The 20962-nt window shown below is 36.6% G+C and overlaps 1 protein-coding gene across 1 annotated transcript in view; it reads right to left on the minus strand.

Annotated features, from left to right (window-relative positions):
• LOC121316059 (adenylosuccinate synthetase isozyme 2-like) overlaps window positions 1-16250 on the minus strand; it is a 50279-nt gene extending 34029 nt beyond the window's left edge. The window contains exon 1 of the mRNA XM_041250784.1: window positions 15663-16250. Coding sequence (XP_041106718.1) covers window positions 15663-15857 — 195 coding nt within the window. The 5' untranslated portion in view covers window positions 15858-16250. The remainder of the gene's footprint in view (window positions 1-15662) is intronic.
• Window positions 16251-20962: the final 4712 nt, after the last annotated feature.

Below are 20962 nucleotides of genomic sequence, written 5' to 3' on the forward strand. Positions count from 1 at the left end.
TATCTATTTATAGTAATATGTTGGGCTGCAGCGGCAGGCTTAGTATGGTTAGTTCAGACCATTTATATTTGTTGCAATACAAGATAGATTATACGATTAGTATTTTTCTAAACGATTAACAATTTTCGAATTGATTATTCCAATAAATGGTTGCACATGCCCATCCCTACAATGTACATGCCCTGTATCACTCTGTCACAACAGCTATTGCAGTTATGAGTCAGAAACAACAAAAAATAGTTTTCCAACTCAATTTGAAAGCCAATGTGGCCTCTTTTTCACTTCACCTCACCAAAGAAACACTAGACTCAACCATACAAACCACCTGCAACAGCTAATCTGTTGCATGTATACATTACTCAGCGTTACGAGAAACCCAATCTTATCCTGAAGTCAAACTGACTTCTGTGTACTCTACTGTTGCTGTGGCAGTCATTGACTGTGTGAAACCAGACACTCACATCTGAGTGAATACAATCTGTGCACATACCTTAGTAATTCAAATGTGACAGTCAGTTCATTCCTACATCATATGGGGCTGAACGAATAATAAATGTGAAACGCTATATCAGTTTGAAAGTAGCCATACTCTGCACTTCTTATAAATACAGTACACTTAATTACAATGCAGAAAATGACACCATTAGTGCATTCATTTTGAGTGTGAGACCTGGCAGGGTAAGCAGCCAAATCTCTTCCCTTCATTGGCAACAACAATTCATTATATTTATTTCCTGTAGTAAAAATAATTTAGTTTTCAGCACTTTCAGAACTTTTTTTATTTAAATGCTGGATTGTCCAGATATATGTAAGTGTTATTGTGACATACTGTACAGACTGATGGATGAACACACAGATCTACAGTATATCCCCAGAATCTGATACTCTCAATAACTTGTCCTAAATACTGTAATATTACAAAGTTTCATGACAATTAGATAAGCGGTGGTTCAGATATATGCAAAACTGTAAGTGTGAATACACATGGAAAGGTGGATGGACGTACAGACATCGCTATATATATTCTCAATAAGTTATATGCTAAATAATGTTAATACCAAGTTTCATGGCAGTTGCATAAGCAGTTCTCCAGATGCAATATATGAAAAAACCAAATATAGTCAGACACACACACACATATATAATTCAAATAATTTTAGAAATGTCTAGAAAATTCTGGATTGTAGGGGAACATTCTTAGAGAGTGTCATTATCAATAAGTCGATATGGGAAAACGTAAAGAGCTTTATTGTCAAAAGCTGGAGGATGCAAGAAGATTTCCAAGGAGTAACCCAATTTCAAATATTGTTTCTATTAACAAGAAGTACAAGACTCATGGTACTGTCACAACGCTGCCTCATTCTGGAAGAGAGAACGTTCTTTCATCAAGAACTAGTAGAAGAATCGTGAGGAAGGTTAATAACAATCCGAGATTGACTGCCAAAGATATTCAAAGTGAACTGACTGCAAGTAGGACTGGGGTTTCCATTTCAACCATAGGTTGAGTATTGCATGGTGAAGGCCTCAATGGTCGCATGCCAACGAAGAAGCCACTCTTAGGAAAATGTCACAAGTACAATCGCTTAAAGTTTGCAAAAAACCTTTTGAATGATGGATAGGAGTGCTGATCAAAGGTTTTGTGGAGTGATGAAACAAAAATCGAGCTACTTGGTCACGCTGATAGTCATTACGTTTGGAGAAAGTCTGGTCAGGCGTACAAATAAAAGAACACCATACCTACTGTCAAGCATGGAGGTGGTACTATCCTTCTATGGGGCTGTTTTTCCTCTGATGGCACAGGAAATGTAGTTCCAATACATGGTAAAATGGATTCCATAGCATACCAAAGTATATTGGCCAATCATATGAAACACTCCTGTGAATACAGACCTGTGAATACATATTACTGGATTTAAGCAAATAATTTGTTTCTTTGATATCTAGGTAATTTGTCAACAGGAGGGGATATTTAAAAAACATGGAGTTCCAATGTGGCACCAATCCCTGAAAACTAGTTAATATAACAATGTATTGGAATCTGTGCATTTGATAGATTCTGTAACATATTGTGATGGAGTGTACATTTCTATCCGGCATATTGGGGCTTTAGGACTCTGGTTCTAGATGGCCATGCTGGTGAAGGCCTCCTAAATTGTATAATTAATTATGTAACGATTAGGTTAAATGAATGATTGTTTGACCTTCAAAATCACTATAGAGGAAATGTGTGACTGAGGGAGATTTGGAGAAAGGAACTCGAAAAGAGAAAGAGAGAGCAAGAGAAATTAAAGGGACTAATTAAAACAACAAAAAACGTGTGTTCGGTTTGGTTGGGGTAAACAGGTTTAGCCTGTCCCCATATTACATAAGGCTCTAGTTGTTTAGTTAGGAACCTGAGGTGGGTTAGGTTTTGTTTCGGTTTGTAAAAATAAATAAATAAATAAACACACACATGGCAGCGTTTCTATCCACCCTGGTGTTTTACTTTGATTACTTAAGAAAGAAAACGGTTTGGTTGAGGGCAGCCACCTTAATTACTACAAAACAGGCAACCTCATTAGAATATGTAAACTGTGTGTGGCTTTTTTTGTATTATTATTATTATTGGTTTTGTTTTGTTCTTTGAATAAAACGTAAAAAACACAAAAAAACAGACTGTTCATAAAAAGCCCATAGTGTTACTTATGTTTCCATTCTCAGTTCTTGTGAATTATATTTTGCTATTAAACTCTTTCGTGGATTGTCGTTTTTTTAAAAATTTGTTACGTTTACTAAAATAAAAATAACAGAAACTATTTGGGCTTATTTCAAAATGTTTTGATTTTTAAAAATACCAAATTCCCAATATATATATATATATATATATATATATATATATATATATATATATATATATATATGTGAACTGGAGACTTGCCAAACAGGCTCGCTCGGGTTCTTTTCCCTTCCAAACCACGACCAGATACACAGGATTTGAAAGAATAGCGCTGGCACGCACTTTTAATTGCAAAAATAAACAAAACAAAAACAAACACCTCGCTCCTCCGGAGCTCTAACTAAACAATTCTGCAGGTCCCTGACTAGCTCGCAGGACAAATAAGCCGTTTACCTGGCATAAAACTAATTAACCACACAGGTTAAATACAGCACTTACGTTTTATGACTGCTCGAGAACAGAGCACACCTTCTGCACCCTTCTACTCAGCAGCCCCAAGTAGACTGGCTGCTGACTATTTAAACCCTGCACCTGGTCCTAATTTGCAATGATCCCCAGGTGTGGGTGATAATTAAACAATAAAATTAACCACAATGTGCATTCTCATATGTTTTTGGCGGGAAGGGTATTAACCCCCTCCCTGTCATGTTACAATATATTATATTTGCTAGAGTAAAAGTTAACCTTGTGTAAAAGTTGAACCGAATTGTCAGTCAAAATGAGCATCTTTGCCACTGTGCTGCCAGCTGCTAACTTCAGGGCAGGCTGTGTGGGGTAGCTTCTTTGCCTAAAGGGTTGTACTGCATTTTTTGGAAATCAGATAAGATAAAAAATATAATAGCATTACTACTATTGACTAAGTACTTGTTGTAACTATCATTTTTTTCACATTTGCATTATTATACACTAGGGCACATTAAACCAGTGACAGTTAACACCTTCTTTCCAGCAGACACTGGTACTTGATAACTGACTACATGAAAACTGTACTTGTTTAGGACACAGTGGGTAGATACAGACTGACCTCATAGCCACCTAAAAACCATAAAGGTTAGTCGGTTTCTTTGCTGATATTGTAAGTAATACCACATAGTAACAGAGTAACACACACACAAAGTCACTGTGGGAATAGGTTTCCTGATGACTGCAGAATTGTACATCCTTTTTTAATGAATTATGGTAATAGGTTTCTGGATTCAATGCTATTGGAACAGTTAACGTATAATCAACGGTTGTCATGCCCATGCACTAGGGAGGCCACACTGTGGTTGATCCCTGGAGCAGCCGTTGTGTTTATTGATGCGCTAGGGAGGCAAAACAGGCTAATCCCTGGAGCCAGCATTACATCATCAGATGGAAGGAAATGCAGATGGATCACGTTAGTTTACAGTAAAAGAAGCTATGTCTTAGTTGGTGCTTATCTTGGCGAGAGATTGGCGAAAATGTACCTGAAGGGCTACGTAACAGGGTTCATTAAGAGACATTTAAATCAATAACTACTGTACAGGCCGCAAAAAGTGTACAAGGGCATCTTCTGAGTGGATAACATCTGAGAAAGAATTAGGGCTGCAACAAGGGGTACATTTCGACCTTCAAAGGTTCGGAACACATTACCGAAGGAAGGTTCGAACCTTCGAGGGTACTAATTTGCATAATTTACTGGCGACCACTGTCATCATAGCTACTAGTTTATATGTGACTGAAAATCCTATTATTTTACAGGTAAGCCATATAAATGGAATAAAACATTCACATGTAGTTTAAAAACAGATTATATAGAACAGTAATCATGTTTTTATAATTTAAATAAAATAAAAATATACGTTTATGTACATGTAATTGATGCCGCTTGCGATATACGGTAAGCTTACAGCAGCTACTTATTGCGGCCAATGAAAAGAACTGCAGCGGATTTAAGCAAAAAAAGCTTTATTTAACTGTCACCATTCCAAGCAGGTTATCAGTCACGCATTTTACTACTACTACTAATAATAATAATAATAATAATAATAATAATAATAATATGAAGTTACGCTTGTCAAGTGACTCCAGAGATTGGCTGTGCCTCCATGATACTTACACAGTCGCTTACACAGGTCGAATTCAACTTTTCTTTTTGGTCGTCTGGGCATCGAACAAAAAAAGCTTAGGTTTTCAAAAATTAAAATTATTAGTGGTAGTGTATATTTTGCATGTTTCAAACATATTTTACCATAGCTCTTCTCTTACGCTGTCTCGTGCAATAGGTATTCGGTACGTATTTTACTGAAGCACTACAACTGCTATAAGTAAGCCCCTCTATTGTATTAGTGGATTTTCATACAACAGCTTTTGGTTAAGTAATATGCATTATACAAATCAAAAGATCGAATTTTGCATGCGTGACATTTAATGTGCAATTTAAAGTATTCACACATTGTCAGACGGTTTCTGTTAACAGAGAAAAAAAAATACAGCGCATGCATGCCGTCGACAAACCCCTTGAATCCTGTCGGGACACCTTGTGTCTGAGTTGCAGGTACCCCGGGCACATCTTTTTACTAACATACTGTAACAGAAACAGAAGGCAAGGCAGGCATATCTTTTTACAGATACGATCAACGATTTAATTGATAGTCTAGCTGGCCTCTCAGTGTATTTCCATGGCACTTCTTTGTTTGGACCACGGAACACATGTTCTTTGAGCTAGCGTTGTGATTGGTCAAATGACATCACCAGCGTAAGACCAATTGACCCTGCTGGAGGCCAATTTAATAATGAAAGGTCTGGTTGGAACAAAGTCCTAGAGTGGGATGGACTGGGAGAGCCAAGGTTTCCTACCCCTGATTTAAAGGGATAAGTTGGTCAAAATTTAGTGTTTCCAAAGATTAACAAAAACACTGTTTAATACAATACAAACCACACCAGGAAGTTCCGTAAAGGCTTCATTTAAATGCATGTTAGGTTCCACCACCTAAAATGTATACTTAAAATCCAAACATTTATTTAAATGGATACAGGGACTGAGGATGAGAAAAAAAAATGTTTTGGTATTTTCTTTTATCAAGGAACTTCTTGATTTGTGTGTGGAATATATTTATTTTAACTGTTAAGAATCATTTAAAATTACTTTCTGTTTCAGTAATCACACCCTGGTGACTTTATAAGAACACCACTTTGTAAGCATTTACTTGTAGAAATTGCAAGTTAGTGGATGTAGGTAAAATAGAATGTGGTCTTCTTACATCCTCTAGGGGCAGTGTTGCACAGAGGCATGTAAATAATTAAATAATGAATAATAAATAGTAAATAATAGAGGCCTCTAAAAATATTGCAATATGGACAACACAGGATACAGCAAAGTAGTGCGTTTCTTGTAAACACTGCAGAGGGTTCTGTAACACTTTAACAGAACAAACAAATATTGATGCAGTCATGTGAATTTTCAAAGCATACTCAAAAACGAAAATACATATATAGAAAATATACAAGTTGTATAACAAGATCCTGTAAGAAATATTGTGATCCTCACGTTTTGTACTTTTGAATGCTACATTTATAGACAATGCAAAAATGTACACTATTTACAGTAGTCTTTACGCATCTGAGCACAAAAATGCTAGCAACTACCAAACAATAAACATGCAGCAAGTGTTTACTGATGCAAACATCTTTGCAGCCTACTTTAGCCAACATGTGACATGTGTAAAACAGGTTCTTCCAAGTTGTATAGGGCTCAACAAAAATATTTACACATAATAAAATTATTTCTGTACTTCAGCATGGTAATCTCACATACTCTGGCTAAGCCTACTGATGGGTTATCTGAGTTATCAGGTGCAACAATTTAATCAGCCACCCTAGACCACTGCAGCTTTGCTATATTCTTCCATTCTCAAATAGACCAAAACTGCTGCCTCAGGAATTAAAGTCCCAATGAGGCAGTTAAATTGGCACCAGAAAGACGAAATGCATAAACTGCAGCCAAGCACGGTACAGTGGGGGCAGGGGACTGACCTCAGCAAGAAGGACAAGAGTTTATGTATCGAAGCAAAGTGCTGCTGCGCATATTTCCTGTGCCTCAGGCTTAGTGCACCTGTTCAGGTTACACTTAAAAATAATCTTAGATTTACTGCTTGACTCAGGGGTGTCCTCTTGACTGTTCTTGCACACAACTGCAATGATGAAGCAGCCTACCTTTATAGTACAGTACTGCATGTAATCAGATGTTTCAGGTTAGTTTAGTACCCCACTGTTAAACATTCACAAATGAGACTCCCATTTAGGGGTGTGCTGAGCGAATATTTAAATGAATACCATTATTGGTTTCGATTAATCGAGTAATCTGTTAATTTCGATTGCTTTTTTTTTTTTTTAATGATGCAGAAAAAAAACAATAAATAAAACAAAAAGCACCCCCACTATATACTAGATCATGTTCTGTAATCTTATCTTTCTGGTACTGGTTTGGTTGTCTTACTCTGTTGATGGTCTAAACAGCAAGTGCTCACTATTCACGGAGGCAGTTTAATTGTGATATGGGCATCACTGTTGTCATATGAACACATTTCAACATAAGCAAACATAAGTTGTAACACAAATTAGTTTACAAACAAAACAAACATGCACTATGCCAGTACTGCAATAGAAGACAGAAGCTAACCCTCTTTACAACCCTATGTCTGCTAACTAGTTTAAAAAAAACTAAATCAATAAATAAATAAATAACTCTACTTACATCAAAAAGAGTAGTACTGCTATTTATGGAATATTTTTTAAGATAAAAAACGATATAACAAAAGCTTAATCAGAACTAGAATAAAACCAAAAAATATATACTTGACCAGTATTACAACTGGACTTAATTTTCATAAGGGACAGCAGAGTGTCACTGATGGTATTAGTTGTTATTCTCAGACTAATTAAAAATGTAAATGTAATTCTTCTGGTTATTATTACTTTTTAATTAAAGTGTAAATGGCTTCAAATTACAGTTTAACATCTTAATTGTTATGATAATTGTGGTCATTTAGTTCTGAGCTTTGTTGTCCATAACCAAGTCTTAGAAAAAAAAATGTTTTAGCTGAATTTACCAATATGTGACCGGAATGTCACTTTCTGAAGAGAAAAGGACACATGATGCTTTGTCCTTGAACTCGCTCCAGTGGCCAGACCTCATGAAATCGTTTGGAATCAGGAAGTAAAAGAAATGGAATACAGCACTGTCACATGTGAGACAACAGAAGTCAAATCAGCTCACAGACAGCTGCAGAGAATTGTATTGAATTAATATTTTAAGAATTGGCTTTCTGTGGTGATCTACTTTTTCTTTTAAATGGACTGTATCTATATATAACGCAAAGAAATGAAAAAAAGCTATTTACAAACCTCTAACCAAAATCATGCAACAGTCTCTTGACACAGGGGTTGTACCGACAGACTGGAGAATTGCAAACATAATACAGATCCACAAAAAGTGATAGAAAACTGAACCAGGTAACTACAGTCCAATAAGCCTCACTTCTAGTATATGTAAACTTATGGAAATTATAATATGATACAAAATGGAAAATTACCTATACCAGTATCCTGGGAGACAGTCAGCATGGTTTTAGGAAAGGGAGATCGTGTCTAACTAACTGGCTTGATTTTTTTAAGGATGCAACATCGATAATGGATAATTGCAAAGCATATGACATGGATTATTTAGATTTCCAGAAAGCTTTTGACAAAGTCCTGCATAACAGATTAATTCTAAAACTGAAAGCAGTAGGGATTCAAGGAAATGCATGCATATGGATTAGGGAGTGGTTAACATGTAGAAAACAGAAAGTACTGATTAGAGGAGAAACCTCAAAATGGAGTGAGGTACCAAGTGGAGTACCACAGGGATCAGAATCTATATTAATGATTCTGGTACGGTAAGCAAACTAAAAATAGGAGTGGAAAACACCGTTGCAGCAGGAAAGGTCATTCAAAATGATCTAGACAGCATTCAGAAATGGGCAGACACATGGCAAATGACATTTAATAGAGAAAATTGTAAGGTACTGCACACAGGCAATAAAAATGTGCATTATAAATATAATATGGGATATACTGAAATTGAAGAAGGAATCTATGAAAAAGACCTAAGAGTTTATTATGTTGACTCAGAAATGTCTTCATCTAGACAATATGGGGAAGCTATAAAAAGGCCAAATAGATGGATATCGGATATGTAGTGAAAAGTATTGAATTTAAATCAAGTGAAGTAATGTTAAAACTTTACAATGCATCAGTAAGACCTCATCTAGAATACTGTGTGACGTTTTGGTCACCTTGCTACAAAAAGGATATTGCTGCTCTAGAAAGAGTGCAAAGAAAATCGACCAGAATTATTCTGGGTTTAAAAGGCATGTCTTATGCCGACAGGCTAAAATAACTGAATCTATTCAGTCTTGAACAATAAAGACTACGCGGCGACCTGATTCAAGCATTCAGAATTCTAAAAGGTATTGACAATGTCGACCCAAGAGACATTTTTGACCTGAAAAAAGAAACAAAGGCCAGGGGTCACAAATGGAGATTAGATAAAGGGGCATTCAGAACAGAAGATAGGAGGCACTTTTTTACACTGAGAATTGTGAAAGTCTGGAACCAACTAACAACCAAACGAGAAAGATGGGCCGAACGGCCTCCTCTTGTTTGTAAACTTTCTTATGTTTTTATAATCGTTTGCGTGATTTATTTTAATTGCAAATATATATATATATATATATATATATATATATATATATATATATATATATATATATATATATATATATCCTGCCCACTATTAGTTTTGCTACAGGATTCATTATTTTATCTGTAATGTAGTTTTACATATAGACTGCTCGTTCTCAGGGTTCTGGGCTGGCTTGGTGTTTAAATAACGTCCCAAATTCTGGTCCACTTTTCCGAATTCAGCTGTTTTTGGGATATTCTGCTCAGCTGACAGCCGAGCCATGCATGTTCAGTTTACCATAAAAAAGTAGAAGAGGGGAGGCTCCCGAGTAGTGCATCCGGTAAAGGCACTACGTGTGGAGTGCAGGATGCGCCCTATATCCTGGACGTCGCCTGTTCAAGTCCAGGCTATTACACTGCCAACCATGGATGGGAGCTCCCAGGGGGCAGCGCAAAACTGGCCAAGCGCCGGTTTAGGCTTGTCTGTGTTGTCCTCCAACGCTGTAGAGGTGACTGTATGGTGGGCCTGCAGTGTGAAAAAGATGCGGTCAGCTGACAACACACGCTTTGGAGGACAGTGTGTTTTTGTCTTTGCCGCTCCTGAGTCAGCGAGGGGGTGGTAGCAGTGAGCTGAGCCTAAAAATAATTGGCTATTCCAAATTCTTTTTAAACTACTCTCAATATAACCACCAATATTAATTATTTAGGCCTACTGTACAGATTTATATTTGTACATAATGTAATGTGTAGCAGGTAGAACACATTGACAAGGTGTTATTTCACTTGCAATGATTTTATACTGGTTTAAAATGTTGACAAAGCACTATAAATGTTTGTGTGTGCGATTTTTTTTTTTTTTTTTTTAACTGAACACCTTGTTGTTTCGGACAACCTGTCCACGCGGACATTAATCAGGGACTGCTGTACTGTATGTTGCTCTAGAAAAATTAATAAAATAATAAATGACTTCAACTTGTAAATAAACATGATGAGAGTAGACTTAAGTATTTATAGTAGTGCTAATAAAAAAATGAAATGTGACAATTTGGTTAATAGATGTTGTCACATAGAAAGGTACTCTGTTCCCTTTTTCAGTAGAACGGGAATAATGTGATGTCAAACTAAGCAACAGCAGTTTGTGAAACAATGTGGTCTCCAAAACAGAGAAGCCTAAATTTAAAAAAATGCTAATGGTATAAAACTGAACTCAAAAGCAACAATTTCGAGCCCATCAACCTAAAAACTAAGTCACAATAAATGTTTTTTTTTTCTTTTTTTTCTATTATTGTTAATTCATATTTCCCATTTCTCAATGAATTAAATTTTAAATTGTTTGTTACCTGTGACTCAATATGCAAAACTAGTATTGTGACAACATACTCTAACAGCCATGGGTCTGTTGCAACCATGTTTGGGAAGGTTCGGTGACCAGGGTCAACAGTTCAATTGCAGCAGGTGTTCAGGGATGTCAGAGATGGAAGAATCGCCACTAATCAGGGGCTCGGCTTGCCGCGCGAGTGGTACCCAGTTGGAGCATTGTTGGCACAAACTAAGGAACAAGATGCTGCAACCATCAGGGGATTGAGAGCGGGAAGCTGTGTCTGCTTGGGATTGGTGGCTGGTGCACCGGGGGCATGCCCTGGACGTGGGGATATGTAGTGGGCTGCTGCCGCAAGAAGAGCCAAGGAGAACCAAAGAGAAGCAGGACTAAAAAGGAACCAGAGACTGTATGTTAGTGGCGGCATTTGTCCCGCGGTGGCCCCATGCAAAGCTTGATTCTGGGGCCCCTATTCTTACCAGTAATACTATCTACGATGACTTTCAAACAGAGAAACAACAACAACACTTAAATGTATTGCATTTTACACAGCAATCGCAAAAAAACACACTTACAGACACAGTTAGAAATTTAACCGTGTGAGGTTTCACAGCGGCAAAGTCTGCAATTATAGCTGAATTGTTGGCAAATGTGGTGCACGGTCGTTATCTGCCCGAGTCCAGTCAAACATCCCTGCAACACTGTAGAAAGTAAATCGTTTTTTTTTTATTATTATTAATTTCACGTTTAGGCAAGCACAGCCTAAAATTTCCCTTGTAGATGTACTCGAGCATTGCAAGAGGCGAGGATGACACATTGCGCATTTATTTTCAATTGTTTCCAAGTTCATTCAAACTCAAAGCCCAACGGGTGAGAGACACTATACATGGATGTATTCCCCACAAGATTGCACCACTGATGGCACACAAAAGCAAACTTTGTTGGCAGTGTGTCAAAATTAGTTAATTTTTAAATGTCTTACCGTTAAGCTTAAATCGTGGAGGGACACGATTATGCGCCACAGACAGACAAGAACTTGCACACAGCTTTAAACCACAATACTTTGTGTTTTTTCTGTTTATGGTTTGCGGCATATAGATAAAAAGAACAGTAAAATGGCTAATAAGTCATTCTCATACCTGTCAACATTGAGTTTTCAAAATATGGGAGCTTTTGTAAACTGAAATCTTAATTGCCTGAATTGAAGAGAATACCTACATAAGATAAAGGCATACAACTATTCCACTTTATTACTTCGGAGAATGTTAGAATGTGATACGGTGTTACTTTTAAAAAGGAAACATATCACACAGAAAAACAACCATGACATGCTTCACAATCCAATTCTCTCTTGGTCCCTGTGGTTCTTACTGTAGTTGTAGGTGGCTGATTTGGCAGCAGTCAACAAATTGTAAACAGATCCACTGTAGTAGATTTTCCAGGACAGCAAAGCGTACACAGCTGGTGTTGTTACTTTAATCACACAACAAACCTAAAGGCTTAGTTTGGTACTGCACTTTAACCTCGTCATCAAAGGACGAGCTGTGGCACCTGCTTTATAACAACAAAAATAAATAAAAATGCATGAGTCCATCATATATATTTTTTTTTAAACCCAAAATGCACAACAACGTGGTATTGCAATCTTATTCAATACATTGCACATATGTGGCAGATCAATAATACTACTGTCAGTAACACTTAATAGTCAACTATCACCTATTTTAAATGAAAATCGATTATAATCGATTTGAATTTTTAAAGCAATGCTGATGCTGAAATTGTAGTAGAAACGCCTTTCACTATTTGTGTGACTTTAGTCTTCAGAATGCTTTGCAATGCGTGAGTCTGGGAACATGTCTGCTACAGATTTGCTAAACTAGTTACAACATGTGAAGAATCTCTGCATATGTAGCTTTCTTGATCTGTTTTTCTTTTGGTAACAAAAGATGTTTTTCTGAGCGTCACTGGCTTTTTGGTGTTTTTGTGATCTCTCAGGCTTACCACAAAACTACATTCTTCCTCCCATGCCAGACATGTCAAGTCTCAAGGCTTACCCTTGAAACCCACAGGTTTTCACGATTTTGAGGGTCTCATGTCCTTGCAATGGATTCTTACCGTTTTTGTTGTCTACCCTGTTTCAGTCTGTTTTAAAAGCGCAGGCCAAATGACCAATTCTAGCTATAACGGGATGTGTCAGCATAGATTTTTAAATGTTTGTGAGGCTATGAAACCCACTTTCTATAAGATAAAGTGGAAAATCAATTACAACCCTCCATGGTTATTATTATTATTTCACTGAAATGGGGGTGTTCACTATGAAGAAGTGCACCTTAGCATATAGCTGCTACACAAACTAATTTAGCAACCTCTTTCTCCAATTTGTCATCTCGGAGGCAGAAGATGTATTCTTCTAAATTTTTACCACAGTGAATCACTCAGTCTGAGTGGATGGTTGCATTGAAACTAAGGAAACAGTATGCTTTCTGCCCCGTTTGTAGCCGAGATATCAAAGTAGTGGCATCAGGGGTGTACAATGTGACAATGCACTTCAGAACAAAATTACAAAGAAAACAACGTCAATTATCGAAGCGGTCACAAAGACACAAATGTTGTTTTGTCACGTTGTTGCAGAGCATAACCTCATGAGTATAACACAGAGTATGCACAATGTTTCAGCAGATTTTTTGTAAACAGCAGCAAGAAGACAAGAAGTGTTGTTTTCATTTAATGTAAAAGAATATACTGCTTTTTAAAAAAAAAATCTGAAGTATTTTTGTTTTATTAATATGAAATAAATAATGTCAATATATTTGAGTTGTTGTGCTCCAATCCTTATGTCGAGGTTTAAGGTTTTTCATGAATCCCAAGGTTTTTCAGTAGGGTTCTGACTGGCGCGAACCCTAAAGGGTTGACATGTTTGCATTTCCCATTGTTAAAATAAATCAGTCCTGCATAGTTTACAATGTATGCCTTTTTCCAGCGTTGCTTATGATCATGTGAGAATATACTGTTGTCCAAGAAGCTTAACATTTGCACAGGGTCTGGGTCCTAAACCCTAGGTAAGTAACCATAGACCATGCATGACTTCTGCAGAAATTAAAGGTTTGCTGACAAAAGGGTAGTGCGTATGTCATATGCAGTCACTCAAATTCATCTGCGCAGTCTTGCGAATTCATTTCCACATACAGTACCTACAATATTTTTCCCTACATCTTTCCCAAAAACTGTCACATTTAATTTTTAATCTGTCCATGAAAATGGAAGAAGTGGTTTTAGAAAACAATTCAATTTTTTAACTGAGGGTAAATACCCTAATAATTGTTGCAAAAATCAACAAAAATGTTTCAGAAGATATGCCAACAATTTCTCTTTGGAAGGTAGCAATGTATTGAAAACTTTTATACAGAACCCACCAGATTAGTCTACAGATTAGTCTTCAGTTTTTCTTTACCCACGAGATTGGTCAGCAGATTAGTCAGATGTTTATCTTTCAACAGTTTGACACCTTATTGAATAAATTCTCCTTTTCATATTTCTAAATTGTCTGATTTAGCATCTTCCATACAGGTTTTAAATGTTGTTTTTAGGATTTGTCCTACATTTTAGTAATGTGTATATATATATATATATATATATATATATATATATATATATAGATATAGATATAGATATAGATATATACACTATACACACACACACACACACAAAAAAAAGTTAGGATTAAGGGTAGTCCGAAAAGTTCTGATAATTGATTTTATATTAATTATTCACATTTTTATTGTCACTGTACTAAATATTTTTTAAATAAAATTTGATTGTTAGAGTGCAAGTGAGAGTAATCCTCACCTCATGATTACACACACTGAAAGGTAAATGTATACAGTATTCTGCTAAGCTAAAGTAGTAAAGACAATAATTACCAATACAATGTTCTTTGATATCCAAAAACAACGTAACACAATTAAAATAGCAAATCAATGGGATGGCTATGCAATCTATTGCACATTGTCACTTTAGTCGTAATCTTCAATGAGAAGCAATTGTAGTGGCGACACTATTTGGCAGGGATACTGTATTTCGCACTAATACTGCCAAATACTACCAGGGTCACACCGGCAAATGTCCTGTGGCAGTGTCCAAAAAACGAGAGAGCTCTGGCAAATAAGGGAGATTTGACAGGTCTGCGTTCTTTCCGGTGCAGACTTGAGGTGAATACAAGTTTTTTTTTTTTTTTTTTTTTTTTTTAAATAGTAACTGAGCCACGCACGACAACACGAGCCCTTGCTGCCCGGGACCCATGCAATTTCAGGGCTGCGTGTGCCTAAAACCGCTACTGTTGCACGTAGTTGGCTGTAGCACACGGCCAAAACTGTGTGTTTTCGACTTTCTTTTCTTTTCTTTTATCTTATTTTATTATTTGTCTGCTCAGCTGTAAGTGTACCACTTACTGGTAAAGCTGGCAGCAGCTATCCAATGAGAGTCCTGGCTTAATAAACCTTGAATTCGAGAACCTGCAGATCCTGAGCGAGCCTCCTTCCTTTCCACGCAACGATACAATACTACAGCCGTTGCTTTAAAATAATTACAACGATGACACTGAACCCATCATAAAATAAATGCATTACAAGTCGACTAGTAAATTGTACAGAATTACTTTTACTTACCTAGTCACTGAAAGCAAGGTGACATTTTTAAACAAGTGCCTGGATCAGCAGCAACTCAATACAGTATTATAAACTAGTATTCATAATAATATAAACAGTTGATATCGTACAGCAATGTTACTTTAACAAACTACAATTTGCTGTCAAAATGACTTCCTTGTAGTCATAGCCATGTTGTTAATATTGATACGGTTTGCAGGAGGTGTTTTCCAACCACTGCGGTTTAAGGTCGGGATATGTGCTTCCTGCCTTAGTGTCCTGGGGTTACTCTTACCTGACATCTGCAGACGATGTCCGCGTCCTGAGCAAGCAAATCTACCACTTTCCCCTTTCCTTCATCACCCCACTGAGCCCCGAGTACCACTGTCACTTTGTTGCCGACAACGCACATATTCCCAGCTGGTTTATCCCCGCAGCGGTGGGATCCATTCTGTGACCCCGCCGACTCAACAGTCCCGCTTTCCGACATTTCTTTTTGGCGGAACTCTCTTACACACTCTCACACGATCAATGCCTTAGCGTAATCAAGAGCAGTCACTCCCACCCTGTCAAGTTGAGCAACAGTTGTCTCCACTGGCTGGCTATTTTGTTTGCATAATGTCCGTGCACTGTGTGTGTGTGTGTGTGTCTGTCTGTCTGGATACGTACTATCATGTCCTGTCTCTAGGCACCTCCCCTTTCTGCTCACTAACACTAAGATCTCCGAGTACAGTATTGGCCACATTGTACTCGCTATTGGGTTGCATTTCTTATAGTGTACATTCTATTGAGTGACTTCTTTTATGCAAACTATTTCTAAAGATGTGGATATTTTAGGATTTCCATCGACGATGTTTCTTGCGTTTTAGTTGTAACCTTGAAAGCTCAGACGATGTTTGCCATTCCTTTTTGGCACCCGGACGTTATTGTCATTTAACACTGAAATGCAACACACAGATCCGCCTCTAGCCTAACCAAGTGCCGTTCATCGGGTGGCAGAATGCATTCTGGAACTTGTAGTCAAGCCTTACATCATCACAAAGACATGGACGTCAATGAAAAAAGCCACTTTTTATTTTTATTTTATTTTATTTTATGTAAAACTTTATACATGTGTAATTTAAAAAAATATGTAAAAGTAACACATTAGAGGTTATGATAACGAGTTAAACAAGATTAGGAATGTATATACAATCTGCAACTCCCTGTCAGTTTCAGTTGCAATAGGCAAGACATCAAATGTTAATGGTTTGGGAGCATAGGCGCTCAGTTGGCAAGTGTTTGCTACTCTTATGAACCCCTCTGCTTCACACCCTGCACCCGCACCCTCAGGCCCTCTCCGCTCCTCTCTACTAGCCAACTGGTCATACCTTCCCTCTACTCTCCATCCTCCAGGGCTCGCTCCTTCTCTTCCCTGTTCCCTCTGTGTTTGAACCAGCTACCAGAGGAATTCAGGTCTGAATGCACTACCCTTGTATACTACGTCATTGTAAATATAAATAGTTGATCCTAACTTGTTGCATCTTATTACATATTGTACTTTAATACTTTTAGTACTTTTGCACTTTCTGTAAACTATGCTGTATTGAAATATCTTAAACAAAAACACAAGCTAAGTTAGAAGAAACAATTGCGGCAACCTTGACCCCCTCTGCTTTTACAGTGGTACCTATTTGATTGTTTCAGATTGTTTATCACTTATTTTTTCACTTATAACACACACATACACACACACACACACACACACACACACAGAGAGTCTGTGAAAGGGTTAAGATGTGATGTCTGCAGTGATTTATTTCAGATTTTATTTATTTATTTATTTAATAATAACCTCTTTTAGACAACTAAGATATTTGTCAATGAGCTTTTGGCATGATTCTTTAGTGATGTTTGACCATTCTTGACCATTCAAAATTGTTCCAGTTCATTCAAATTCCGAGGACTTCTCTTGTGCACAGCCGTCTTCAACTCCTACCAAAGATTCTCAATCGGCTTTAGATCGGAACTATGACTAGACCATTCCAGAACTTTGATTTTATTCTTCTTTAACCTTTCTGAAGTAGATTTTGATGTGTGCTTTGGATCGTTGTTGTGTTGTAATGTCCAGTTGCGCTTTAAACCAAGTTTTGTATCGAAGGGTTTCAGATTATTGGTAAATATCTTTTGGAATGCTATGGAATCCATTTAACCATGTATTGGAACTATTTTTTCTTGGTGAAAGAACCTTCTTTCGTCCAGACTGAGGTGAGCATTGTAACAGTCTTGTACTTCTTGATAGAAACAATAATTGAAATTGAGATAGTCAAATGCTTGAAAATCTTCTTGTATCCTTCACCAGCTTTATTGCAAAAAAAAATTTTCATCCTAAGGTCTTCAGTTAGCTCTTTACTTTTTCCCATATTATATATATATATATATATATATATATATATATATATATATATATATATATATATATATATATATATGTATGTATGTATGTATATATATATATATATATATATATATATATATATATATATATATATATATATATATATATATATATATATATATATATAGTCAAAAGTATGTATGTTCATTGAAAGTGTCATTCAAATCAAATACATTTCATTTTTTAAAGTTTGCAATATAATCCCTGTGTGGGAATCAAACCCATGACATGAGTCCAATGCAGCTTGCAATGCAGACATCCTCACTTTCACACCACAAAGTTTGCCCTTCCATTTGACAACACTTGCAAGTAGTATAGCAGTAAAGTTACAGTTTTTAACAAGTAACAAGACAAACAAGATTTTCTAAATACTGATTATGTATTGCCCCGATTGTATTGAAAGCTTTCATCTGATTTTGCAAACTATCATAATAAGCTTGATCCATTCATTTAATATATTGTAACATTTTCATATTTAGGAAATAGTACTCAGGTGGACGGTGTTGAATTCTCAAAATGTTTGTTTTATTTGAAACTACAGAGAATTCCTGTCATGGGCTGGAATTCATGGCACCAAAATAATAACCCTACATTTTAGTCTTGGCACTTCCACTGCATATTCTCTCCGGTCACAGCGCACACTCTCTCTCAGTCGCACCCACAGCTTCTCTTTCAAGTTCAGTGCAATTGACTGGGTCATTGTAATAGATATTTTTTTAATTTGAAAGTAAAAATATATGAACGCATGATGACCTTTATGTACAAACATCTTCACTAATGTACAATTGAACAAAAACTGTTGAGTATTTATTTTCGTTTCATACAGTATTAAATACCAGTGTTTATATGACAATGAAAAATAAATATATATCACTATAGATAAAGAAATAAAGTGGCAAAGTGGCTTGCAGTGTACAGGTGCATGAGTGATGCAGTGATTAAATGAAAAGGCAGACAACAGCAATCCCAGTGTAAGTGGTTTTCCCAGGCCATACTCAGCAATGGGCATTGCACTGTTCTAAATAACGGAATTGAAGTTCCAAACAATAAACAGAGTCAATAGTACACACACACACACACACACACACACACACACACAGACACGGTCACCAGTCCTGGGTAGTGCTAAATAAAATTTATTGTGGTAACGAGTGAAGTGCTGTCAGGGTTGGTGCTGGCCTCTGGCCAAATGTGTTCAGCCGTCAGTGACAATTAGAGACAAAACAAAACAAATACTCACGATACGATTTCACAAAACACAAGTCCTTCCGGGTTGTTCTTTAACCAAAACAAATGAACAGATTACATCGTTTCGTCCCGTTTGTACCATCATGCATGACCCCTTGGTAAACGACTGCAGCCGCTCCTCCAAACCGCGGTTGCCACATCATTTCCCTTTCGGGTCGATAAGTTACTGCACCGAAGCTCTGCCCCCTTTCTAGATGACCAATTTCCTTTTAACCCAGGGAATGAAGTGTCAGGCCAAACAGTCCAGGGTACTCTGTTCCCGTTACTTGGTGCCCTCACAGGTCGGGAGGGAGATTTACCACCAAAGAGCATTCTATTTCCGTCATACTTATGTATTCATTTATTTCAATATGAATAAATGTTTTACTTTTACCAAATATGTAGTCTATCCTTCCGCATTGCTAATTCTCAGAAAAAATATCCTTTTTGTCCAGTGGGGACCACAAATAGCGATACTCTCATCAACGAGTATCGAGTGCAACCGTACTTCATTGCGTTACTAGGGACCACAATGAGCGTTACACTGACAGGAAACTAACATTTTTCAGCGCTCAAGATCAGAATCTCAGAATGATGATGATGATGATGATGATGAATGATGACTCAAAAGATCTACATAATATAACGGTCTCGAGAATTGGCTGACTTCGTCTTTCAAAATACTGCTTGTCTCAACTAATGTAACACTGATAGTAACACAACACGCTTGCAAATTGAAGGTTATAGTTTAAAATCCTATTTATGTCAGATCGTTTTTTATATTTATATTTTTTAGTTTATATATAAAACAATATTTTTTGCAGGCAAATGTTCCATTTTAAAACAGAAACAAATCATTTAATATAAATGACGTCACAATAAGTGCATTCCCCGGTATATTTCCATGTTGGCAAAACAAATTAATTGTCATTAAACTCAGATGTCCTGTAATATACATATGCGTGGATAAAAGTTGCACATGTGACTATTCAGTTGTTTAAACAATGTATTCATAACAACAATAATAGCATTCAAGTAATTAGTCAAAGCAACTTCCATAGAATTAACTCAAAATCGCTTTGCTTCAAACTGTAAATTGCAAGCAATTACTATTACTATTTCCCAAACACAAAAACAAAGAAACATTGAGCTGCAGATCTTCAAAGGTAATGTTCCATTTCTTAAATATCTGATTCTGTGTCTTCCCCACGAGAATGTACTAAAGTAACTCCTATAGTATTACATATAAGCAGTGTTCTACATTTCCGATTTATTCCGAATTTTACAGAAAAATTGCAGGATTTTTTATTTTTTTTTTAAACTGGACGTCGGTTTTTACTGATTTATACCTGATTGTTGTCTATTATTCAGTATTATCCCGGTACTACTTTCTAGGACATAATGAAAATATTGATTATTGACATTGTAATAAGAAGCCCTACACTGTACATCAGGTGTTTAGACGTCAGAGGATCAAATAACGTTCAACTGTGGTTCTTTGTCACTTCTCAAACACCTTATCACCTGATTATGTTGGCCAATCAAAGTCTGATTATTGTGACAATTGCTGGGCGTAGTAACAACTAGCTTGATCAAAAACTAAATTGACATATTTACACGAAAATACAATATTTTTAGTGGATGAGGAATTAAGAAAAAGAAAACATAAATCAATTTATGAATATTCAAAAGTACGTTAGGTTACCCGAAATAGCAACTGGTTGAATAGGTGTTCGGTGTTTGATACATTTTTTACTTGCAATAGAACAATGAAGGAAAACACCAAAGTCAGAACGTGTAAATTGACATAAAGTTTTACAGAGCCCCTTTGGATCATTTTTTGTTAGCAATTAATTTTAGTTCCCTTTCAATTCGAAGACGACTATGGGATATCCCTGCCCGTTGGGTAGGTATTCTGAGCTCTCTATATC

The sequence above is a fragment of the Polyodon spathula genome, chromosome 5 (genome assembly GCF_017654505.1).
Source record: "Polyodon spathula isolate WHYD16114869_AA chromosome 5, ASM1765450v1, whole genome shotgun sequence".
In the NCBI taxonomy this organism is placed as follows: Eukaryota; Metazoa; Chordata; class Actinopteri; order Acipenseriformes; family Polyodontidae; genus Polyodon; species Polyodon spathula.